The sequence below is a fragment of the Chaetodon trifascialis genome, chromosome 22, assembly GCF_039877785.1.
Source record: "Chaetodon trifascialis isolate fChaTrf1 chromosome 22, fChaTrf1.hap1, whole genome shotgun sequence".
NCBI classification, from domain to species: Eukaryota; Metazoa; Chordata; class Actinopteri; order Chaetodontiformes; family Chaetodontidae; genus Chaetodon; species Chaetodon trifascialis.
Genome location: NC_092077.1, coordinates 20,317,412 through 20,343,079, shown reverse-complemented (window position 1 = coordinate 20,343,079; position 25,668 = coordinate 20,317,412). Strand labels below are relative to the sequence as shown.

The 25,668-nt window shown below is 48.1% G+C and overlaps 1 protein-coding gene across 2 annotated transcripts in view; it reads left to right on the top strand.

Moving 5' to 3' along the window:
* Positions 1-25,142, top strand: part of kcnd2 (potassium voltage-gated channel, Shal-related subfamily, member 2) — a 43,197-nt gene extending 18,055 nt beyond the window's left edge. Inside the window, exons 2-6 of one of the 2 annotated variants that reach the window (XM_070992622.1) lie at positions 15,555-15,717; positions 16,755-16,853; positions 18,795-18,890; positions 19,181-19,422; positions 20,757-25,142. In XM_070992622.1, the coding sequence (XP_070848723.1) occupies positions 15,555-15,717; positions 16,755-16,853; positions 18,795-18,890; positions 19,181-19,422; positions 20,757-20,943 (787 nt within the window). In that variant the 3' untranslated portion in view covers positions 20,944-25,142. The remainder of the gene's footprint in view (positions 1-15,554; positions 15,718-16,754; positions 16,854-18,794; positions 18,891-19,180; positions 19,423-20,756) is intronic. The other variant, XM_070992623.1, reaches the window with a different exon arrangement.
* The last annotated feature ends 526 nt before the right edge of the window (positions 25,143-25,668 follow it).

Sequence of the window (25,668 nt, the reverse complement as noted above, 5' to 3'; positions counted from 1 at the left end):
TAAATAATACATCAGCAGCAGCTGCGATTGTTCCCGATCAACAACCACCGGCTCTGTGTATTTACTGGAAACACTACATTTTCCAATAACGCTCTCAAAGCTGCCATCTGGCTCTGTGTATTAACTGGAACCATCCATTCTCTAAAGCTCCTAAATTAGCCTGTGGAAACAGGAAACAACAGAAAGCAGCGGCGGCCAGAGACGATGTTAGACTGGTTACCGTGTGACGGCCTGATGATGATGATGATGATGGAAACGCATCATGACGAGTGCGCCATCATCGTGCTGGAGACGCGGTGAAACTGCAGCCGTTCGCAGTGTTCTTGTTTTGTCCTCACTGAAACAGCTTTTTCTGCCTCTCTTCATCTTTTCTTTGAGCTGTTGTCTTCAGTCCATGTTCATGTCATCATGTGTTCATCACAGATTAATTACCCAGCATCCCGTGCTGCTGTCTCATGACAGTGAGCGAGCGTGTGTTTCTGGTTTGATGGATTCTGGCTTCCTGTTGAGGGCGAGGAGATAACGAGCCTGAAACACACAAACATGCGTGATTAAACATGTTCATGCTAACGTATGCTAATTCAGACACGCAGCGGACACACGACTATAAATAAACACGGCGAGGATCAGAGTCGGACTGAAGCCGAGCTGGCGACAAAGCGTCAGGCATCAGCTGCTGAACACGAAGCCGACGCTGCTACAGAAGCACGTCTGATCCCGGAGCGTCCACCAGCTGCGACGCTCTGCTCGATCTGGTCTTCTCGTTGACTTTAACGCTGAAATGATTGAAAAGTCAGCTGAGCTCAGAGCTGATGTCGTGCCTGCTGACCCCACGTGAGGATGGATGGAGCTTTTTCTCATAAAATGCAATTTTTCATATTAAAATCTGCTTATTGAGCTTCCTGTGCTGGTGAAACGCTGACACGATGACGGAGAGCTTTCATGAACGTGGTGATTATGAGCTGCAGGTGCGTTCGGCGCCATGAACGCCACATTAAGGACGTGATCAGCAGGCATCGATCGTCCGTCAGATGGATCTCTGGCGGAGGCGTTGTGATGTTTCTTTAACGGGACAGAAAGCTGCTGCTGAATCAGGTCGAAATGATTTATTGTCTCATCGTTTTTCATCCTTCAAACCAAACAGAAGCTAAATCCTCGCCGTCTCTGTTGTTGTGATGTCAGCTAGTTGCCGTCACAGCGTTCTGCTGCTGATTCAGAAATCATCAATCGGCGGTGGGCGGGTGCTCTCCGTCCTCTTCTTCTGCAGACGCCGAGCGTGTCTGGCTTTAACGGAGGGCGGGCGTTTAGACGGTTCAGGGGCGGAGGGGGAGCCGGCGGCCTGAGGGAGCTCCAGCCTCCACAGCACGAGCCGCCGGAGGAAACTGAAGCTCTACAAACCGATCGATCGGCTCTGAGTCCATGAGACCTGATTCTCCCACAGCTCGGCTCGGCTCGGCTCGGCTCGGCTCGGCTCGGCTCAGCTCAGCTCAGCGTTGGAGCTGCTGAATCGAACGCGTGAAAGCAGCGGCCCGATGGCGCAAGCACTCACTGACCTTTGACCTCAAACTGAAGACAACACGTTCACGTTGGACAGAAAGGACACAAGCATCAAACGACGAAACGCTTCATGTTTTCTGCTCTGAACACACGTTGTACGGAAGCCCTGAACGGCCACGATTCAAACATTTCACTTCCTCTGTTTTCCAGCAGCCGCCTGGTTCGCTGGATTTCAGCCTCCTCGCCTCCTGCTCGCCTCCTCCTCGCCTCCTCCTCTCCTCCTCGCCTCCTCCTCTCCTCCTCGCCTCCTGCTCTCCTCCTCGCCTCCTGCTCTCCTCCTCCTCGCCTCCTCCTCTCCTCCTCTCCTCCTCCTCGCCTCCTCCTCGCCTCCTGCTCTCCTCCTCCTCGCCTCCTCCTCTCCTCCTCTCCTCCTCCTCGCCTCCTCCTCTCCTCCTCCTCGCCTCCTGCTCACCTCCTCGCCTCCTCCTCTCCTCCTCCTCTCCTCCTCCTCTCCTCCTCCTCGCCTCCTGCTCACCTCCTCACCTCCTCCTCTCCTCCTCCTCTCCTCCTCCTCTCCTCCTCCTCGCCTCCTGCTCGCTGCAGCTTTCTGCGTCACTTTCACCTCCTGTAGTCTCTTTCTCATAATTATTTATCAGAGCGAGTGTTCCTCCAGCGGCCGTGTGTTGTGTCTCTTCTCTCATTAGTTCATCGGTTTAGTGGAGACAGATGAGTCCCATCAGCTGGTTTTTACTGCACCTCATTCAGCCGCTTTAATGAACCTCTGCAGCGCTCGCCTCTGATTGGCTGCTCGAACTCCTGTTTCTGTCCACTCGCTTTAATGTCCAACTTGTTCTCAAACACTTTGTTTGCACATCCAGCAGTTAAAGAACAACCTGATGATCGATGTGGGGACGTGTTCGTGTCTCCTGATGGACGTCAGTCCAGTCTTCTCTGTCTTTCAGCTCTGGTTTTGGTCTCCTCCGGCTCCCGCATGCAGCGTCCGAGACGATGGATGTGTTGACGGTCACGTGGTCCTTCAGGAGTTGCTGTTGCGCTCTGGCCCTGTAGAGGGCGCTGTGGATGAAGCTACAAAGGCTCCTGCAGGGAAATCAGGCCAGTCGTCAGTAATTATCGTGTTTTTGGAGGCAGATCGTCATAAATTTGAGCTCTGCTGATGAGCCTCACGGCTTTCCGTCCACGCTGCTTCCTTTCAGGCTCACATGGATGCAGAAAATCCTCTGCGAGTGTTAGATGTTCTGATAAGGAGCCGTCACATTAACAGAGACCTCGCAGCTAATCTCCTCGCTCTCTAATAGCCCCATGATGAGGCGCCGCGCTGTCATTGGCTGACTTAAGTCTTGATAAATAGCAGCGCTGCTGCCGAGACGTTAATCTGGTGCCGCTGGAAGCCTCGTCGCCTCTTCATCTCATCCTCCCTCCTCTTCTTCTTCTTTGATTCCTGACAGGGGTCACAGCCGAGCTCAGAGGAGAAGAATAGGCTGAGCGCTCACATGATTCTACCGTGTGATGAGATGATTAATAGACCTCAGCTCTGAGGAAAGAAGGAGATCCTCCACCATGAAAACCTGAACATCATTCAAACAAAGTTAAACCAGTTCGTCCTCCTGCGGTCAAATGGATCAGTGCTCTGATCAGACTGGGACAAACCAGCAGGGTCTACAGCTCAGAGCCTCCTGGTTCAGTGTTCTTGAAGCAGCTCCGTCGGTCTGAAGGCTGGAAGTCGTTTGTTTGGAGCTGAAAAGGCTTCATGAAACACCTGTGACTCACCTGTGAATACTGATCGATTTCTCCCTTTGAAACAGTAATTAACAGTTTTTCCTGGTGAAATCTTTGTTGATGTCTTGAGAGTCGAGTCCATTGATGAATTTTTGGGACAGTTTTCAGCTGAACAATGAACACAAAGAAAATCTGCATTTTCGTTCCTCGCTGCGACTGTTTCCTCCTCAGATGAACAGCAGGAAGCTCAGAACGAGCAGCAGAAACGTCAGCTGTTCACGTTTAAAATTCAAATTCAAGTTTTGTGTTTTTGCCCCAAATTGGCTCAAAGAATCGTTTTTGTGAAGTGATCAAACGTCTTAAATGGAGCAGCACAGTTTTTGAGTCTTTGGGGACACAAGCAACATATCTGGAGGAAACTGTGCAAATTAGCGCTAACAGCTAACAACTCTTAGCATAGCAGAGGATTCAAACCATTGCAGCTAATTAAGAAGCTGAACGTTCACCTGCGATGATTGTGCATCATCTCCTCTCCTGAGAGAAAACTCTGAGCTTCTTACGAGGAGGGAAAGAGGTGATGTGATTGGCTGTAACTTCAGAGCTGAAGAGGTTAAGAGCGTCCAGTTTCAGCAGCATCACATCATAAATCCTCGTCTGCCCGCGGCGCTGACGCCAGGTCAGTTTAATATTCGACTCAACGCTGACGTGGGTCTCCTCTGTCGACACTGAAGCTCTTCACGGCGAACTGGCACGCTCAGAAACCACATCTCCCAGAAGGCCGAGCCATTATGTGATTAAAGGGAGCTGAGGCCGAGCCAGCTGATCCTGATTCACAGTTCAGCTGGAATTTAAGCCGCAGAGCTGATTCAATTATTCACATCACATCTTCACACGAGGGCACGTCGATGTGCACCGCGCCGCGTTCTGCACGCGCTCTGAGCGCTCCGCTTTACATCCTGGTACTTTACATGTGGCCACAGCGCAGAAAACAGACTACGAGGCTGTGCTGTGGTTTCATCGATGGTGGTTCTCGATCGTCCGCGTTGGTTTTCCAGTTTCTTCAGTCATGAAGTGACTTTGAGTCCAGAGCAAAGCTGCAGGCTTCAGTTTCCTCCAGCCAGCGCTGCACAGGATGAACTCTGCTCACATGAACATGCAAACGTTCCCCTTTCACGTCTTTTGGTCGGGTAGATTCAGACTGAAGGTTTCTTTAGAAATGAAACCGTTAGCATTGTGGCTAGCAGGGTTTACGGCCTGTTGTCTGGGCTGTCAGCTGGTTTCGTCCTGCTCTGACATGTTTGCAGAGGCGCCGCCGATGTTTCAGAAGAGAAAAGGAAATCAGGAGCTAAATGTGTCCGAGCATTCAATCCACACTTATTCTAACCCTGACCGCTCCAGCCGATAACGGCGTCTGACGCTGAGCGAACAAGTTCTTCCTGCAAACACAAACACGACCACAGGTTCTGCCCTTCAATCTGTCGGGTGATTGGTGGAGCCGCAAATGAGCGTCAGCCCAAACAAAGGAAGAAAAATGACTCCATTTAAAGAGCGGAGAGAGATGGTGTGTGTGTGTGTGTGTGTGTGTGTGTGTGTGTGTGTGTGTGTGTGTGTGTGTGTGCTTGTGCTTGTGTGTGTGTGCGTGCGTGTGTGTGTGTGTGTGTGTGTGTGTGTGTGCACGTGCATGCGTGTGTGCATGTGTGCGTGCGTGCGTGCGTGTGTGTGTGTGTGTGCGCGCGCATACGTGTGTGTGCGTCTTGACTTTCTTCTTCTGGAAGCTGAACAGTTTTGTTTCTCTGCCGTTGAAGTAAATGTGAATATGAGCTCATGCAAATGAAGTCACATATAGATTGGATGAGGGACAGAGGGAATCAATGCATGCGTGTGTGTGTGTGTGTGTGTGTGTGTGTGTGTGTGTGTGTGTGTGTGTGTGTGTGTGTGTGTGTGTGTGTGTGTGTGCATATATCAGCAGCCTGCATGTGTGTATCCTCCATGTTTAATTAACTCCATCACCCCCCGAGTATTTCTATTCATGCCTCTGGTACAGTTACTCACATTACACACACACACGCACACACGCACACGCACACGCACGTGCACACACACATCATTTCATCTTCTTCTTCTTCCCATTCTTCAGCCTTAAATATCATCAGCCCTCCCTAATGTGTAATCACAGAACATCTACTGTATGCACACACACACACACACACACACACACACGTGCACACACAGGAACACACACACACACACACACACACACACACACACTCAGCCGCGATGCTGCTGCAGATCGTTTGAGCTTCTTGGTTTAGTTTAAAGTGGATTGAAGAACCTGCAGATCCTGCAGAACCTGGAGAACCTGGAGAACCTGGAGAACCTGGAGAACCTGGAGAACCTGGAGCTTGGCTGAACTGATGGCTCACACCTGAGGAGGTGCAGAAGATGGAGTACGATGCAGTAGAACTGCAGTAGTGTGAGTACAGTGTGTACCAAAGACACACACATGTGAACTCACACACCGATGGTGCAGCACCTGGAGCAGGTTTGGGGTTCAGTATCTTGGATCAAGGACACTTCGACATGTGGAATCGAACCACCGACCTCCTGAGCACAGCCACAGCCGTCCCTCAACTCACCCACCAAACAAGGCTGACTGAGCGGCGCGGCGCGGCGAGGAGTTCAGGTCGGCCTCCTCTCATTGGACGAGACGCTCTGAGCTCTTTTATCAGGTGGTCCGTCGCTCTGACGTCACTGATGTCACAGCTGATGCTCTGCGCTGCCCCCTGCTGAGCTGGAGGAGAACATCAGCGTGATCTCATGAAGAGTTAAAACGCGTGAGAGTTAAAACAGGAGGATCCTGGGAAAATGTGGGGTGCATTGATCTTCATCCTCACGTTATTTCCTCAGCGTTCAGACAGACTCATCTTCAGAGGCGGAGATCAGGTCGTAACCGGAGATGTGATGGCGTGATGGGCATCCCTCCTTTTCCTCCTCTTCCTCCTCTTCCTCCTCCTCTTCCTCTTCTGCTCAGACTCAGACTCTCTGCTGTATCTCGGCGGTTTTACTCTGGCTGAACATAAATCTGCCGTGCTGCTGATTGAAGAGAAAGGAGAGCAGTAAAATGGAGGAAACGGCTCGCGAGGGAATAAACTGACCTGCTTTTCTCGCTCTGGTTATGAACTCTCCGCGGCTTTTTATGAATCGTAGAGTCTCTTCTCTCTCAGCGATGCTGTCCAGGGTCTGCTGATTTTCCCGACCTTGAGCTCCTCTCAGCTTCAGCAGAGGAAGACTTTCTTTTATCTTCCTTTAAAGCTTAAAAGGGGGGGGTCAGTGTATGAAACCATCTTTATCTCCATATTCAAGTTCATCTCTCCTCGCCGCCTCAGATCTTCGCTCTATCGTCCATCACTGAGCTCTCATGCTAATGTGCTGTCACGGTCCGCCTGAGGACGCTCGCCGCAAGGAGTCCGTCAGGATCCGTGAGGACGCAGAGCTGATCCTGGTTCAGCCGGGGCAGGACTCATACATAATGCTGCTCGTTTATCTATATCAGGTTATTTTTAGCCGGACTGAGCTCAGGGAGGCGTTCACTGACGCTGTGTTCACGTAAAACGCAGCATCCTGTTTTCATCTTCAGTCTCAGCTTTGTTTCGAGTTCATTTATGAATCACTCGTCAGTGAAAGGTCGTCAGCTGAGACCTTTTCAGAAATATTAGGACATCCGTCCTCCCTGGAGACACGCAGGACATCTGAAAGTCTGACATCACTGTAATCCTGGTGTAGATCACAAACTCTTGATGTCTCTTAAAATCTGAGACTTTTCAGATTTTTGTTTTAAACACACAAACGGCAGAAAAGACATTTTAGCCGTTTTCATTTTGCTGCTTTGAGAGTCGCTGCAGCCAATCAGCTGCTGCGATTCTGCCAAAGTGACCAAAAAAAAAAAGATTTCCTGAATCTCATAAAAACAGAGGAAAGCTGAAGAGGAGGAAGTGAAGAGGAGGTCATGAAGTGAAGGAATAAACCCCAAAGAAGCGTCTCGTCGCTTCACTCTGATGCAGCCAATCGCTTCGCTTCCCTGTTTCTATGACAGATGTGCTGTCAGCTGACCTTTGACCTCATCAGCGTCTCTGAGAGAGAAACAATAAAAAGCGAAGACGAGGATGAAGAGTTATTGCTCTGCCTCTGATCATTAAAGTCATGAACGTCTTCAGAGGCGTCGGCAGCGTTTCACCTCGTCCTGGTTTTCTTCATGAGACCAGATTCCGTCTCAGACGTCCAAACTTTACGTCCTCACAAACTGAAGCGTCCTTCAGTCTCATCTCCAGACGGCTGTCCAACAGTCGTGATGTCAAGTGCAGAGACCTCACTTTTATGCTTGAGGCGCTGAGAGTCAGCCGGGACCATCGAGGACAGCGTATGTCCATGTCCTCACAAGACCAACGAGACCTGATTTTCACTGCATTGTGGGGACGGTCCTCCCGGCTGGAGGACACCTTTGACTTGTTTTCCTTTGGCTGCTGTTTTTATGTGTCCTCTGAGTGGAAACACTGCTGACGTCCAGCTGGACAGGACCTACCGGTGTCCAGCTGGAAGGGACCTATCGCGTCCTGTGTCGTCCATGTCTCATGTCTGTTGAAATTTGACTCAGTTGTGTCTCTGAGGAGGAACCTGTGAATGTCTCTAGCCTCCTTCAACTCTCCAGCCGGGCCTTTGTGTCCGTCTTTGGTCTTTGTCCTGCTGAACGTCCTCCACTGTGACCGCATCAGGAGCTGAGTGTCCGTCTCCGTCCGTTTCTTTTGGGTGTTAAGAATCTAACAGAAGCTCGTTCTGATCAGATATGACTTTCCACTGAAACCTGCGTCTCAGCTGTCGCTCTGTCCTCTGTCCCCTGTCTCCTGTCCTTTGTCCCCTGCAGTGAAGGAGCTGATGGACTGAAAGCTGAGCTGTCTCCATTAGAGACACTGTTTAAAAGCAGTTTACAGTAATTAGAAAGTGAGCAAAGGGAGAGTGAGCTCTTAGTTTACAGCCGCTCATTAGAGGATTTTCACAGCCGGAGACCCGGCGGCCGCCTGCCGGGGTCAAAGGTCAACGCCGCAGCGCAGAGCCGACACATAATCTGGCTTTTCAATTAGTTACGTTAGAAGTGTTTCAGAGCCTCACAGGCACACAACTGAAAATTAGATTTACTCTCTCGTCCTCCACATTTCTGCTGTCTTCCCCCAGGACTCCATTTATTTTCTGTTATCTCGCTCCATCTCCTCCTCCTCCTCCTCCTCCTCCTCCTCCTCCTCCTCCTCCTCCTCCTCTGACAGGAGAATGAGTGAGAGTTTGAATGGATCAGCAGAAGACAGATTACTGAGGACTGAAGACGGCTGTAATATTTCCAGATGCTGCCTCTCAATCTGTCTCTGCCAGACTCTCGTCCACAGTCACAGAAATGGTCTCAGGTCTGAGAGACAGACGGACGGAGCTGGATGTGTGTGTGTGTGTGTGTGTGTGTGTGTGTGTGTGTGTGTGTGTGTGTGTGTGTGTGTGTGTGTTTGTGTGTGTGTGTGCGTGTGTGTGTGTGTGTGTGTGTGTGTGTTAACGAGCTTCATATTAATTGGATTAAAGCACATTAATGGTTTTAATGTCAAAGTGGATCCTGATCATTTAAATGTCTCTTTACTGTTATCAGTGATTGACAGGCGTTAATACAGCGCACACACACACACACACACACACACACACACAAGCGCGCGTGCGCACACACACACACACACACGCGCGTGCGCGCACACACACACACACTCTGAGGACTGATGTTAATCGTCTGTCTCGTCTCAGACTTCCAGTCAGTGAGTCAGTGAGACGTCACAGGTGAACTTCAAAGAGACAGAAACTGAACTGTTCTCAGATCAGATCACAGATCAAACTGCTGACTGATCTTCACTCGTCCTCTGTGTCTCAGGTTCGTCTGAGAAGACAGCACATGTCTTTCAATCCTCCTGCTTTTATTGGTCGGACATTAAAATTGTGTCTCAGCCTGGTGTCCCTCTCTGTCCCAGTGTCTCAGCCCGGTGTCCCTCTCTGTCCCGGTGTCTCAGCCCGGTGTCCCTCTCTGTCCCGGTGTCTCAGCCCGGTGTCCCTCTCTGTCCCGGTGTCTCAGCCCGGTGTCCCTCTCTGTCCCGGTGTCTCAGCCCGGTGTCCCTCTCTGTCCCGGTGTCTCAGCCCGGTGTCCCTCTCTGTCCCGGTGTCTCAGCCCGGTGTCCCTCTCTGTCCCGGTGTCTCAGCCCGGTGTCCCTCTGTCCCAGAGATGAGTCTCTGTCTGCGGTGTTTGAGTGACGGCTGTCTTATTAAATGTGCCAGCAGCTTTTCTGAAACTCAGATCTGATCGTCGTTGAATTGAAGTGAAACTTTGAGACTTTCTTCTTTGTCGTTCAGCTTTTTGTTTCCAGTCTTTGTTCCGTCAGAAGCTCAATGATTAATAACTCCATCTTCACTGTTTGGAGCAGCTCGTCAGTTTCTCAGAGGTCGAAGCTTCAGGTGAACTTTTGACAGCAGGTCTTCAGTTTGTGCTTCATTCTGAGCAAACGTGTCTCATGTCTCATGTCTCATGTCTTGTGTCTCATGTCTCGTGTCTCAGCTGCTGTTCAGATTCCAGGAAGTCTGAATCTGAACATTAAGGCCTCGTTTTATCACATTGATCTTCAATAAGACGACACGTTGGACAGTTCCTGATCAAAAACTCCTGCAGGAGCGTCTCTTGCTAAGACGTGGTATGATGTCCATGTTTAATGTGGACGAACCCTGATGTGTGGACGGCGTCAGAGAGGCTGTCCAACAGGAAGTCGCTGGGATGAGACGGTTGGACGGCAGCTGTTCAGAGCGTCACAGAGGACTTTTCAGTGGACGGTGTGTCTCATACAGACGATTAAAGACGTCTCGTGTGTCTGTATTGGACGTCGGTGGACGTGACAGAGTGAGAACTGGTTGACTTCCTGTTTCCTGCTGACAGGACTGATCCATCCGGCTGGTCTTCGTCGTCAAAGCCTCTTCAGTTTAAAATCAAAGGAACCTTGTGAACACATGAACAGCTCATGTCTAACCCCTGACCCCTGACCCCTGACCCCTGACCCTGACCCTCGCAGCTCCAGACGACGACCTCTGACAGACGGTCGTCATTTCAGTGAGATCCACCATAAAAGAAGCTGCTTTTGTTTGTTTCCGTCTGGAATCAGGACTCGTTGTTTGTGGGGATAAAAGAGGAACGCAGAGCGAATGATAATGAAATCAGCAGCAGAACCATCGTTCAGCTCAGAGCCGACGGCTGATTGGCCGTCAGACTGCAGTTCACTTCTTCATCCTGGTGTTTGGCTCCTCGTTATCTGAGCGCAGGTCAACAGAGCGCCGGCGAGGATAATTGAAGTGTGAGTTTGTAATTAAGACGTGAGGTGAGATAAGCTGAGAGAGGCGAGCAGGTGGTTCCAGTCTGAAACCGAGTGAGAAGACGCCGCTCTTATCTCTCTGCAGGAGTGAAGACGAGGACGGAGAGGATGGACGAGGACGAGTCGGTCCGTCCGATAGGAGCCGAAGCTGCTGTTGAACCAGCTCCTACAGTCGGCTGCTGCTTCGGTCTGCTGACACAAAGCTGAACCCAGATCAGATGGAAACCAGTCTGCTGGTGTCAGATTGAAGCCAATGGGAAGATTCACAGCTGGATGTGTGGACGGACTCACATCTGGGCTGTCTTCTGTTTGTGGTAGTGACAGATTTAATCTCCTGGGCCACAAAACTGGATCGAATCTCAGCGAGGCTCTAACTGCTGTGACCCCTCGCTGTTCGCCTGCACCGTCTGATCAGAAGACGAATGAGTGCGTTTGAAGACATGACAGCATCTGTTCGGCTCTTTGACTGCAGAGTTCATTACCAGCTTCTTCTCCTGAGGAGGCCCGCTGAGTCCTTCAGGAGGGTGTGGGGTCTTTGAGGAGACTCGAGGGGGCTCCTGAAGACCATGGAGAGCCACGTGTCGGATCATGTGACTCAGTTCCTCTTGTTGGGAGGAAAATCATCGTTTCACCAGCGGCGTTTAACTTTCCTGTAGAACGAACGACTATAAGATCGTCATGGACCAGAAAAACCAGTAAAGCAGAACTGGAAACCAGAAGAAACAGTCCGAGGTCGTTAAACAGCAGAACGTCTGTCACAGTTTCCAGAAGTCTCAAAACGTCTCGTTTGGTTCGACCGACAGATGAAAACCAGGCGAGGTTCAGGACGCCGAGCGAGCAGCAGATTTCTCTCCTGCCTGGTTTAAAGCTGCCGCAGATCACAAACGCTGATGAACACGTCAGACAGCAGCAGGAAGGAACGCCGGTCTTCATCTTCGTCATCATCACCCTCCGTTATGACTGGAAATCATGGCTCCATTCATGCCGTCTTTTGTCTCGCTGCCCTCATCGTCCTCTGTGCAGTTTGCGTTTGAAGGTCGGACTTAATTGCAAAGTTTCTCCGCTGCGTGGTTGAATGAACGGCTGAATGTTGGTTAAAGGCGGCGTGCTGCGTCTATTAGCGGCTAATGGCTGCCGGCGGAGCAATCAGTCACTTATTATCGTTATCGGCTGCGAGGAGTCCCAGTCAGACGGGACGGGAGGTGAATATCAAACATCAGGCCGCATGTCCGGACGCCGTGCTCGTACCACAAGGAGAACGTCCCGGAGAACTTTCCTCACACGGCTCGTGTCCACAGGACGAGCGGGACGAGTGGGACGAGTGGGACGGGTGGGCTGAGCAGGACAGGCGGGACGGGCAGCCATGTTGGAAAATGGAAGCGCTCATTGAGCGGGTTCTGCTGGTTCCACAGGAGGTTTTCAGGGCTCCTTCAGGTGGATTCAGGCCTCCTGCAGGAGATCCTAGAGCTAACTGTTGAACCTATGATGTGTGTGTGTGTGCGTGTGTGTGTGTGTGTGTGTGTGTGTGTGTGTGTGTGTGTGTGTGTGTGTGTGTGTGTGTGTGTGTGGTCCTCATTAGTGTAGAACAAACAGCGGCTGAGGAAGATATTTCCATCCTCTCGCTTCTTCTTCATTTGTCGTGCTCCTCCCCACTTCTTCTTCTGCTGTTCAGCCTCCACAGCTGCTGCTAATTGGTGTTTGTCTGGATGTGTGTGTGTGTGTGCGTGTGTGTGTGTGTGTGTGTGTGTGTGTGTGTGTGTGTGTTATAGAACACACAGATTCGAGGTTATTTAAATGTTATGAAGGACAAACTAAAGATCACGACATCATTAAGACTGTGCAGATTAACAGCAGTAGAAGAAGAACAAAGCCACTGAAGGGGAGAGATGGAAGTCTGTTCCTAGCTCCTCCTTCCTGATGACATCACACAGGTCGTGAAGGACGGTGAACTGTGATTGGCTGGGGACCAGCACGTAATCCATCACATCTGTCGGCCGAGTCATCACAAGATCGTATGATGACAGTCAAATCAAAGTGAGACACACCAGGTGTGTGTGTGTGCGTGTGTGTGTGTGTGTGTGTGTGTGTGTGTGTGTAAGAAGGAGATGGGTGTAGACTCTGACAGTTTTAATCTGTTTAGTTTCTTCTTCTCTCGACACAAAGAACAATAAAAAGAATTCAGCTGGAGCCAATCAGGTGCCGTCTTCCTCTCAGCCAATCACATTAGTGCAGATTGGAAGGTGATGTGATCAGGTAATGTTACACCTGCATAGTCACGCTCTTAGCCTGTTAGCTGTTAGCCTGTTAGCCGCTGTGAAGAGGAACCAGATGTATTAAATATGAATATAAACTGTTCATAACCCTGTGTGTTGTCAGAGTGGCCTCCATCACATCGCTGTGAGCGACCTGTTTGTGTTAACAACACACACACAACATGCACACACAACACACACACCATGTTCAGAGATGATGCTAATCTATAATGAATGTGTCTCATTAAGAAGCATTTTACTACACATCTGAGTGTGTGTGTGTGTGTGTGTGTGTGTGTGTGTGTGTGTGTGTGTGTGTGTGTGTGTGTGTGTGTGTGTGTGTGTGTGTGTATGTGTATGTGTGTGCGCGCGCATGTGTGTGTATGTTCAGGCTGTTTGTCGAGCACTTCCTGTTAGTGGCGGAGCAGAAAGCGAGGCGTCGTTCGGCCAAATTGAAACATGAATGATTCAGACTTCAACATGACTAAAACATGCTGTACACACACACACACACACACACACACACACACACACGTCTCTGTGGGTCTGTGTGGTCGATAAGGTAAAGGTGGTGGTGTGTGTGTGTGTGTGTGTGTGTGTGTGTGTGTGTGTGTGTGTGTGTGTGTGTGTGTGTGTGTGTGTGTGTGTGTGTGTGTAAGGTTGATGATGAAGGTGATTCTGAGGAAAAAGAAGAGAGAGAAGACCTAAAAATACAGAAGGGGAGCAGCTCTGACTGACCTCAGATCAGCTCTGTGTCCTGTTTGTCAGCTAGAGCAGCTCTCTGACTGACCTCAGATCAGCTCTGTGTCCTGTTTGTCAGCTAGAGCAGCTCTCTGACTGACCTCAGATCAGCTCTGTGTCCTGTTTGTCAGCTAGAGCAGCTCTCTGACTGACCTCAGATCAGCTCTGTGTCCTGTTTGTCAGCTAGAGCAGCTCTCTGACTGACCTCAGATCAGCTCTGTGTCCTGTTTGTCAGCTAGAGCAGCTCTCTGACTGACCTCAGATCAGCTCTGTGTCCTGTTTGTCAGCTAGAGCAGCTCTCTGACTGACCTCAGATCAGCTCTGTGTCCTGTTTGTCAGCTAGAGCAGCTCTCTGACTGACCTCAGAGCTGATCTGAGTTTGTTTCTGTTGTTTGTTTCTCATCTTTTAAATTTGGGTTAGTTATTGATCAGAGGGTCCTCATAAATACAGAAGCACACTCGTGTGTATGTGAGTGTGTATTAATGAGCAGGCATACACACACACACACACACACACACACACACACACACACACACACACACACACACACACACACATCCTTGATGAAGGACGCAGTCACATGACTGACACACACCTACACTCTGAGTGTGTGTTTCTAATTTTATATGCTTTACTGTGACACACACTCACACACGCACACACATAGACAAGGTCGCAGCCTCTGATTGGCTGTGACTCGGGGCTTTGAAGGTTTGGAGGAGGAGACGAGGCGATTCGTCTCTGACACAAAGTTTAGCGTCACCTTGGAGGAGCATGAGGAGCAGACAGGAGACAAAGACGAGCTGATCTCAGACCAGAGACAAACACGTGACTGACGGCTTTCTGGAGCTTTGTTCTGATTGGACGTCAGAGACACTGATGTCCACAGGAAGTGAAGTCAGACTGAGTGACCTCAGCTTGTGTTTCCTTCTGGGTTCACTCTACTTCACCTCCTGCAGTGTCTCTGACTCCCCTTCAGCTCCCCTGAGGAGGCCTTTGTCTTTGTCCCGCTGAGTGTCCGTGTCCATCCGAGTCCATGTCCTGTAGTCTCTCCAGGCTTACAGTAACGTCCTGAAGGCTCAGTGAAGACGTGGCTGTCCTCTTCTTCCTCAGCTGCTGTGGAAGCAGCTTTTAGAGAAACGTCCTCAGTTTCACAGCAGACTGACGGAAACGTCCGTCTTTATTCCACGTCTTTATTCCACGTCTTTATTCCACGTCTTTATTAAACGTCTCTTCATCCCTGCTGGTAAAATGAGTCAGATGTTCTTCTTCTTCTGTCACTCTGGACTCTGGACTGAACTCGCTCTGCAGATCTCTCCTGTATTTGCTGTGATGGGGAGTCACAGGTGAAGTCACTGAGGAGCTCCATGGCTCTCTGGCTCCTCCATGTGGACACTGACTGAACTGCAGCTTCGTTCTGAAAACGCTGCCTCAGCTTCATTTTCTGCTGATTGTCTGAAAAAGTAAATTGTGCATTTTGTTCAAACATGGAGTTTGTGTCAACAGCAGCCGACTGAACGCTCATTATTCATAAATACAGTTTGTCTGCAAGTTAAACTCTGCAGTACTTTAAATAGACATTGAAAAACACAGCAGCGTCTCAGAGTGTCATAAAAAGACAGAAGATAGGTCCATGTTTGAAGGGTGATCGTGATACTTTGGCTCATTGTGCTCATACACAGAACATTTGAACTAATTTTTAACCTTTTAACCTTTAGCTTCAGATTAAATGTGACATGTTTTGAATTTCTGCTCATTTCCGTCTTGAAAAGCTTTCCGTTGTGTTTTGTGAAGACATCTTGTCGTGCTGTTTGTATGTTGTGTGATGTGTTAAACTGTCGTTGGAGGTTGTTTCATGAAACTCCTGATCTGAAATCAGCTGTCTCTCTCCGTCAGATACGGCGACATGGTACCAAAGACCATCATGGGGAAGATCTTCGGCTCCATCTGCTCCCTGAGCGGCGTGCTGGTCATCGCCCTGCCCGTTCCCGTCATCGTCTCTAACTTCAGCCGAATCTACCACCAGAGCCAGAGAGCCGAGAAGAGGCGAGCGCAGAAGGTGACCACGCTCGCTTTAAACCCCAAACTTCCTCCAAAACACCCTGATTTCTTAAAAACAGCACGTTCAGCGTTCAGTTTGTGACATCAGTCGTGATTCTGGGCTGATGTTTGTGCATCGAGTGGTTTGACTGATCCTTGAACTGAGGACTCTGAACCGAGTCTGTCCTCGAGTTGTTGGTCTCTGAAGACGTAAAGCTGTCGGTGCAGTCAGAGGATGAAGTGCTGATGTGCTGTCGAGGGTTTGTTGAGTTCGCTGCAGCAGATCTCCACTTCATCAAGAGGAAAAGTCAATTTGAAGGAGACCAAAGAGGCAAAAACACAAAGTATCTGCCGTCTGATCACAGCTGAACTCGTGCTTTGCCCCTTTTTTCTGAATTAGAAATGTAGCTTCTGCGTATCCACGGGAGGACAGGGAGGAAGGAGGCGAGAGGAAGCAGTCCAGGCTTCACTTCCTCCCAACATCAACAGACGAGTTTTCTGCTTGTGCTGCAGTCTGTTTATCCCACAGGGAGGCTGAAGAAACACCATGCTCACAGTAAAACCACAAACTGTCTGCAGACCAGCATCGTTTTCTGCAGCCTCCAAACGAACCGTTTATCAGCACTGTAACGCGTCATCAGCACGAGTCCAAAATGATATTTGTGGCATCTTTAATGTTCAGATCTGTATCTCACTCTGACTGCTGTCCACGTTCAGACCTGCCAGGAAAGTCTTTTATACGTTTGAGATCTTCTTCATATCATTACTGCAGATTTAGTGCTGATCAGGTTTCTGCAGCAGAGCGCTGCGTCCACCAGAAGACAAAGACAAACTAACCGTGTCCTGATTCTCTGAAAGATGTGAAACAGCAACGTCATGTTTCATCTTGTTATCAAGTCTGTATTCACAAGATGAATCAGGACAAACGAATCTGAAACTTTACACCAAGCTTTTCAGTGTCTCTGTTCACACACACACGCACACACACACACACGCACACACACACACAGTGCGGTGGGCGGGCTAAATGAAGCCTTTGTGTGTGTTCACAAACAGAAAACCAGGCTTGCTAGAATTCGCGCGGTGAAGAGCGGAGGGGCTAACGCTTATTTGCAGTACAAACAGAGCCGGCTGCTGATTGACCTCGAGGACGAGGTAACCACGGACGTGCATCGTCGGCGGGTGGTGCTGCTGTTTTCCATGCTTTGGTTTCTTCTTTCTTTGGTGTTTTCGTCGTCCTCGTTGGCCGAACGTGCTGCAGGCTGCTGCATGCTGGATGCTTGATGTGAACCTCCTCACGCTGCCTTTCCTTCACCGTTCATTCAGGGATGTTTCTCCTTCATCGTCTCTTTACCATGTCTTCCTCTCTCTCTATCTATTGATCTGTTTGGCTCAGCTCTAGCATTTTGCAGCTGATCATAAAACTTCTGAACGTGATAAAAAACTGTAATTTTCACATTTGGTTTGAAACGTTTGACATGAACTGAAACATGCAGCCTTTTCGTTTGAAGCCTCTGAACACTGCAGTACTCATGAGTACTCCTTGTTCAGAGTCAACATATGCCGCTGAACCCGATCCAGCTCTGAGGGTCGACTGGTTCCTGTCTTCAAACCACATTAGAAACAAGGAGAAGGTTGTTGGCAGCTTTGTAGAACTGAAGGTACCGTCACTGCGAGCAGCGTAGAACGCCTCAGGCACCTTGTTTGTTCTTACTTTTGAGCCACATGGAGACGCTGAGCGCTGATGTGGCCTTAAAACTGATGCGGGTCAACAGGAAATGTTACTGTCACCTCTCACACTCACATAAGAGCAGACCAACTTTGTCCACCCCTCCATGCGTTCGTCCGTCACCTGTGCATGCCCTGGTCCTCAGGTGTGGGCCACCTCACCAACAGGAAACCAACATCTTCATCTACAGACGCTCTCCACCTCCATACCTCAGCTCCTTTCTTCTTCTCTGCTGTGCGTTTCCTTCTCTTCCTCTGTGTTTTGTTTGGTCTCATGCATTTTGATTGGCCGTCCCATGTGGCTCGGCTTTGACCGTTTGGCCTGCGCTGCTCATGACATCAACACTTCGCGTCTTGGGGTCCGTTGCTGTGTGGAGGAATGAGATCCGGCTGAGCTGCATGTCACTTAGCCAGCCACGCGGCATGCACAGGGCAGGCCAATGCGACGCAGAGGCGACGGTGGACGACAGCAGTGCTCGACAAAGTTCGCAGGAGCAGTCTGACATTTTGAGAAAATAACTTGTTCGATGTCTTACCCAGAGTCAGAGGAGGAGGCTGAAAAGAAAAAGTGTAGATTAATATAAAAGACAGATCTGGGACATACTTATATTGAACCAGGTGGTAAGCTCGGCCACCAGTCAGCCCTCGAGGTCTGCTGCAAGTCCTCGGGAGTGAGATGTGTCACCTCCTTTAGAGTCCCAACGAGGTCCCCCAGGACAAAAGATTCATTACTTGCTTTTGAAGGTTCATGACCTCCTTTACAGTCCTTAGGATTAAGGTGCATCACTTCCTTTACAGACTCGAATTAAATACTTGCCATCGTCTAAGATACCAAGAACTTGTGAGCAGACGAAGGCTTGTGTTTTTTTGAGTCCCCATAAAATAATAGGGTTACCCTAGGGTTAGGGTTAGTCCCCCAGGTGGGACTCTTAAGTCAGTCAGTCCAGGGCTGGCTTACTCTGACAGCTAACAAGCATATTTCCTAAAGTGCCGGACTGTTCCTTTGGCAGTATCTGAATTCCCCATGATCGCAGAGTCTTCAGTCCCTCTGTCCGTCCAACTGCGTCTCATTCAGCCTGAACCCCTGAGCAGTATGATTACGGTGGCTCTCTTGGATCAAATGAGGCTTGAACCAGTGAGCGCTCCGTCACTTTCTAACTCTGGCCAGCAGGGGATTGTGGGTAAAAGCAACTGCACAGATGAAACATTTTTACGGTGACTCTAAGAAGAAGGTGTGGGGAATGTTAGCCCCGTCCATGTGTGTCATGGTGGGACTGGCCTCTCTGGGCTGTGGTTCTGGGTGGGGTGAAGGTGTGTCCAATGGCGTGTTCACTAAGTGATCATGTGATGTATCTTTGTGCCCTAAAGGCGTCCAAGGAAGCAGGACAGGCGCTGGTGTGTAAGGCCAACCCAAACTTTGAGGTGCACCATCATCACCTTCTGCACTGCCTGGAGAAGACCACGGTGAGGACATAAAGCACACACACACGTCTGTAATATCGTCGGTCATCCACAGAGCAGCGTCAAACATGTTGGAAGTAGCAAACACAGTTTTCAGTCGTCAGCCAGTGAGGGACAAACAGCCAGTCTGTCCTTACCCACCTGTTCTGTGTGTGCTGTCCACCAGGAGTGGCCAAAGACAGGACGTTTCAAGTCCTACACACAGTTTCTTTAATACGACACCGCGATAAATGCTCCACCTTTAACCTTCTTCCTCAATGTCCTCTAATGTCCCACCACTGCATCTGTCTCAGAACCACGAGTTTGTGGACGAGAAGACATATGAGTCAAGCTGCAGGGATGTAACGCTGGTGAAGCAGGTGTCTCGCTCTTCCTCCATCGCCTCCTCTTCTTCACCTCACGGCTTCACCTCCTGCTGCTCACGCAGGAAGAGGAAAACCTTCAACGTCCCCAATTCCAACATGTCTGTGGGTCTGCAGGGCAGCATCCAGGAACTGAGCACCATCCAGATCAGAGAGAGGCCGCTCACCAACAGGTAGGAAGCAGATTTCTGTGGCAGGAGGTTTTACATAACGACTAGAAGTTTCCAAAGGTCTTTGAAAAGATTTAGTGATCATTGTCAAGGTTGCAGAGGTCCTCAAAGAGATGTTAGATGTTGTTAAGAAGGTTCTAATGATCCTCAAGTATTGTACCATTCATGCTTAGAAGAGGTTCCAGGGGTCCACATGAAGGTATCAAAAGTCCCAACGAGGTCTCAGGGTTCTTAAAGAGGTTACAGTGGTCTTTCAAAATGTTTCATAGGGGCTTGGACATGTTTGGTGAGCTCTTGAGGGGACTCCTGGCACACTTGTGAAGGTCCAGAGGCGATTGAGATGGTACCATTTGAAGTTCAAATGGTCTTTAAGGATAGTTTTAAGCTCTGTGTGAAGGCTGTAAAAGCTCTTGAAGAGAACGTTCCAACGGTCATAGAAACGGTTGCAGAAGTCCTCAAGGAGCTGTTCTAACACCTAACACCTGACACAAGACAGCCAATCAGAGAGGAGGATGTTTTCACACTTTGGTATAAAGGAAAATATAATGGTTTTATATTATCTCCCAAATCTTTTGTTGCTAAAGCTCAGTAGCTGCATCTGAATGTAATTTGTGAATTCTGACAAAACATTCTGCTTTAAACTTAAAATGTATTAATTGAAGTCAGAAACATTGACAGTATGAGCCTCACACTCACAGACCTGCTGTATATAAACACATGGCACGAGAGATCATGTGACTCTGTATTCCCATGTAGAGTCAGTGAGCAGGAATCCAGAATATGTCCAGCTGTGGGAGGCTGTGGGAGGTCTGGGAGCTCTGGGAACTTTCTCCTAAACATGGACAGCTGGGAAACCTCCTCCTCTCTGTCAAAGCCTCCTCCTGTTTCTGTCTGACTCACATTAGAGTTATCACTGCTGAAGCTCTGCTGCTCATCACCATCTCCTATGAGATAACACTTCCTGTTGGCTCAGTGAGCTTTCAACTGGTGACTCGCTGGTTAAAGGTTTAATCACCAAACTGCTGTACTGCCACCTTTAGGTCAGTGGTCAAATGTAACTACATTTATTGTTCTTGAGTTATTTATTTTCCTGCCACTTTATATTTCTGCACCACTAAATCTAGCCATGAACAAAACTATTCTAAGGTCTTAGTTTAGTTTAAATTCATCACATTTGGGGGCTTCAGTCCTACTTGAAGACCTCGACTTCACGTCTCTGTTGGTCGGACGGTTGCTTGATGTCTTTGTCCCTGAGCTTTCAAGCTCCTTCGTTTAGTAAACTGAGTTATCTGAAGTTTCCTGTTGAGTCTCAATCACTCCTCTGTCTCCTCTCGTAGTCGTTCCAGTCGATCCAGTCTGAACGCTAAATTCGAGGAGACGCTTCCTCTGAACTGTGACCAGCCGTACATCACCGCCGCCGTCATCAGCATGCCCACCCCGCCTGGCACCACGCCCGAGGGCGACGATTCAACCAGCTCCACCAACTACTCCCAGGCCAACATCGTCCGGGTGTCGGCACTCTAGAAAACAACATGCCCCTCCAAACACAAGAACACAAGCCACCCAGCAGGAGGACGATGGGGGCAGGGATCAGGCGCCAGCGGTCGACGGCCCTACACTACAACAGACTCAGACGGCGGGAGTTTGGATCATGTGTCCATGATGGAAGTAACGGCCTAGCTTGAACGCACCTCTGGTGGAGGAAAACATCAGTCTGTACGCACTAAAACTCAGCTGAAGCCGCCTTGAATCGCAACTTTTTCTTTTGTTTTGTTGGAAGGATTTCTGTCTCCTTCAAACGGTGCAGCGCTTTGGGTGACAACTCATCTCGATCTGAGAGAAACTGAAATTGTCACCATTGCTATTTTTCCAGTCCTGTATGTCTTTGAATTTGATGTCTTAAAATACAAAGAAAGTTGACATTGATTTCTTAATTTTGAAAGCAGATTAAAGGAAATGTTAATTCTTACCAGGGTTTGGTGAGAAATATCAGTTTCACATGTGTTCAGCCTAGCTTAGCACAAAGGATGGAAGTGGGTAAACTGCTAGCCGAGCTTCATCAAGCTGCCAGCAACTCCAAGTCAACTTAATCAAGCTAGTCACCAATCCATCCGAGTTAACTGGAGCCAAATTAAAGACAATTATTTCAGGTACGATGATGACAAATGAGCTTTTCTAAGCCATAAACACAGAGGAGCTCTGATGTTGGTCCTTCTTGTCCTCAGACTTTTGTATCTGTTGAGTTAAGCTAACAGTCCAGAGCTAACTGCTCATGTCTCGTTTTCTATTTAAAGTTTCTTTCTCTCGTAACATCAGCATTCACTTAGCAAGGCTAGCAGTTTCCTCATCTTCTCATCTGTCTCTGGGTGTGTTAGCCCTGATTCAGAACTGTCTAACTTCGTATCGCAGTCCTGGACAGCTTTCATACATAAAACTTCAATCGGTCAGACGCTCATAGAATTCAGAATAGAGAGAATGCTAAAAATACAAACTCACTGAGTGGTGAAGATGGAAAACAACAACAAAAATCAACAACAATAAAGCAACAAAATACTTCAAACAAGTCGAGTTACGTCTGCGACCACAGCACTGCTCACGTTACTCGGTCACTTAGCGTTTTCTATGCAAACCTTTATTCAGCAGCAGGTTGCGTTTTCGAAGTTTACCTGGGCTGAAACTAACGATGAAGATTTCAGCTGTTTCTGCAACACGATGAGCAGCTACAGCTACGAACACGAGGTCACGTGCTCAGTATTTTACAAAATAAAGATGACCCCACAAAATTTGATTGATTTGAAAATATTATTTAAAAAAAAATAATTAAAAATGACTCCTGGCACTGTGGTGAAGGATTTTAAAGAAAATGCATCTGAATAAATGAACATGTTTTCGTTGGAGTTTTGGTGGAACTTCAACTATTTTTAAGATTATTTGTATTTGACTTAATCTCATCTTATTTCATTTAATTCATTGTTTGTATTTATTCTAATTTTGTTATTTCTCGTTGTGATTCACATGAGGAGGTCTGGGGTCACAAACAGGGCATCCCACGGCCGTGATACGGAGTTGAGTTCTGGATCAAGGCTACAGAAAATGGCTCAGAAATCGTCTCCGGACGAGGAGGTTTTCCTCTGATGATTTGATTTATGGAGGAGGTTTTGTATTTGCAGCTGTGACGTTGAAGGAGAAGATGATGAAGATCTTCGAGCATGTTCAGTATCTGTGTGTGTTTGAGTGCATGGATCGGTGTGTTTCCTCTGCATGCAGATCTGTCTGAATGCGTCACCCACAGCTCGGGGTCTGGTCCTGACTCTGTATATATCAGTTTTTTACTGGACTCTCAGTCAGAGCTGCCTGCCTTCCTCTCTGTACAGAAACCATCATGAAAAGCACTGATGTCAGTTTGTGATAAGAAAAATGTTTTTGTTTTTGCACCGGAGCTTCTATCTTTATTGTCTTGCTTGCATTTGTTTAACGCACATGTTGCCTCATGTTTTTCTTTCTTAATGTATTTTGAGCACGGTGTCGGCCACATGTTACTTTTCTGAGTCCCCAGAAATGGTTTGAGGATGTTTGCAGAAGGTTTACATCGTCCACACCACGCTGCACTGACAGCGGCTGTCTCAATCAAAAGATGGCGAACTATCATAACTGCTGTTATTGCAACAATAACCTTTAAAACATTAAATGTCAACGTCCTTCACTCAGCTGTCCCCATAAAATGAAGCACCGTGGACACCGTTAGCAGCTTCCTCTACTTTTATTTCATGAGCTAGCCAAATGAACAGCTGATTGATTGAAAGCTAAATGACGTCCCGTATTCTTTAAACATTTGAAACGTTAGCAGTGAAAGAGTCTCTTGATCGCTAAACTGTGTTCTTATATATTGTAGCGTTAGCTTCCTGTGCACTCCATTATTAACCCGCACGTTGTAGCTAGATAGCAATGTCGCACTGACCATGCTGTGCAACAGATAAGCTAACAGATGGTAAATATTAGTCTGGATTCCTTAGTTATTTTTGTTAGCTCATAGCTCATCAGGACATGGTTAGCCTAGCTTAGTTAGCATGTACCTCCCTCCAAAACCACAAACTGTGGTCACAAATTCTTTTTGGGCAGATGAAACCAATGAGATATTTGTTCATTCACAGAGCTAGGCTAGCTGATTGATAGCTATCTAGCCGTTTCGCTCTGCTTCCAGTCTTTATGTCGCTAGGCTATTCCCCAAAATGTTTAACTATTGCTTTAACTGTCAGCTCATATTTCTCCTGTATTTCTTTGATCAGTGAGACGACACCACAGTCTTTACTTTCTGCAGGAGGCCCAGCTGAACACCTGCATCCACCTTTTCTTCAGAAAGTCGTCTTTGTGTATTCGGCCATCATCCAGTCAGAGTCGTATTAAGAACAGGCCCGCTGTATTTCAGGACTTCAGGGTGATATTTCAGACTACGTGTGGTTCGTAGGTCAAATTCAGATTAAATCTGACCCACGTTTTTTTAGACGTCCACGTTACATCAACATTATTTTATCCACTGATTGGATCTCAGCGTGCTGGTCGGATTTATCTCACACTGAAATATACTTGCTGTGGTTTGGCTTCTCCTGACACGTGGAAACTCTAAAAATGTGTTATTTTTGGTATGAACATGGTCAAATGTAAAGATATTGTGTGTCCTCTCTCAGAATATCAGTGTGTGGTCAAACCGCGGCCTCAGTGCATCGTTTCACCAGTTGAACTCGTCTGAATCCATTTTGATACGAAGGCTCTTCCTTTTCTTAAATAACGCACCTGGACTCCCCTGTCCACACCTGTACTTTCACTTCCTGCGTGGATTATGCAGATTTGTTGAATTGTGGATGGATTTCTTTCGGATTCGCCTCGTGGATGTTTCTACTCCACAGCTGGATTAGAGTTTGTTGGGAGAAACGAGCAGCGGGTACGATCATGTGGTCTGGATTTACTGGACTTTTGCTCTTTGTACCATCGTAGCACTGAAGCATCAAACATTCATGGACGGCTGAAATCAATTCAGCACTGATGCAAATATATTCTCATCTCTGAGAGCTGGAGTCTCATCCTGGACCTGATTAAAAGCAGATTGATTTCTTTGCTATTTGTTTTTTAAGACGGTCAACATTGCCCGATAAGTGGGCATGAAAATGCAGATGGAGACCCTGCAGCAGCCCCTAAATCAACCCAGCCATCCATCACTGACTGAAGTGACACATGCAACCAACTTCTCTTCTAAAGGGACCTTATGCTTCAAATTTAGGGATAATGGAAAAAATAGAAAAGTTTTGGGGATCAGATTCTTGATTTTTGGTTGTAAAAGAAAGAAATGAGGATTGTTATTATTCTAATTATGACTGTTGCTAGTGCATATGTGCTGTAGTTGTTCTTTATAGTGTAGTAAAGCATCTTTTTTTCAGTACTTTCTGTATGAAGCTGTAGTGTCTCATGTTCAGTTAAGATCCCACATCATATTTTTCTAAAGCGTCCCCGATACAACATGCATGCGTTTGGACCCGTCGTCACGTCGGACGTAGGAAGTGACAGGCCCACGTTACACCGTGTCCACCGAAGGATGATAACGCTGATTATTACTTTGGCTTCGTTACAGCTTGTGTTATATTGATAAAATATGAATTATTGAGGATAATATGAAAAGAGAGAAGCTGCCATGCTTTTAGTCCGGTGCAGTAAATAGAATAAAATTTGTCCTATTAAAACAGTGTGAGTCTTTGTTCTTTCAGTGTTTCGTGCATTCAGCCTGGAAGAAGCAACAAAAACCACCTGAAGGAAACGCAGGTGATGAACACGCTGATGAATTAACAGTGAAGTGATGAAAGTGAACCATGATCAGCTGGTTTGATGACCTGGACGCACGGCGCCAGTGTTAAAGGCCATCATCATCATCATCATCATCATCATCATCATCATCATCATCATCACTGAGCGCTCACAGGAGGCAGACTGTAGATTTTTGACGTGATGCTGGACGTTATGATGAGATGTGATCAGATCTGATCTCTGAAAACAGACGATGTGAAATCCTTCAGTAGTGAACGCAGCAGAGCCACGCGCGCAGACGCTGACAGGAAGTCAACTATTAATACACTCCACGGTGGTGAAGAGGTAGAATTTCATACATGCTGCACGATAAGAGCTTCTCACACTGGACAGCTGACAGCGTGTGTGTTCATGTGTGTGTGTTTATGTGTGTGTGTTCGTGTGTGTGTGTTACAT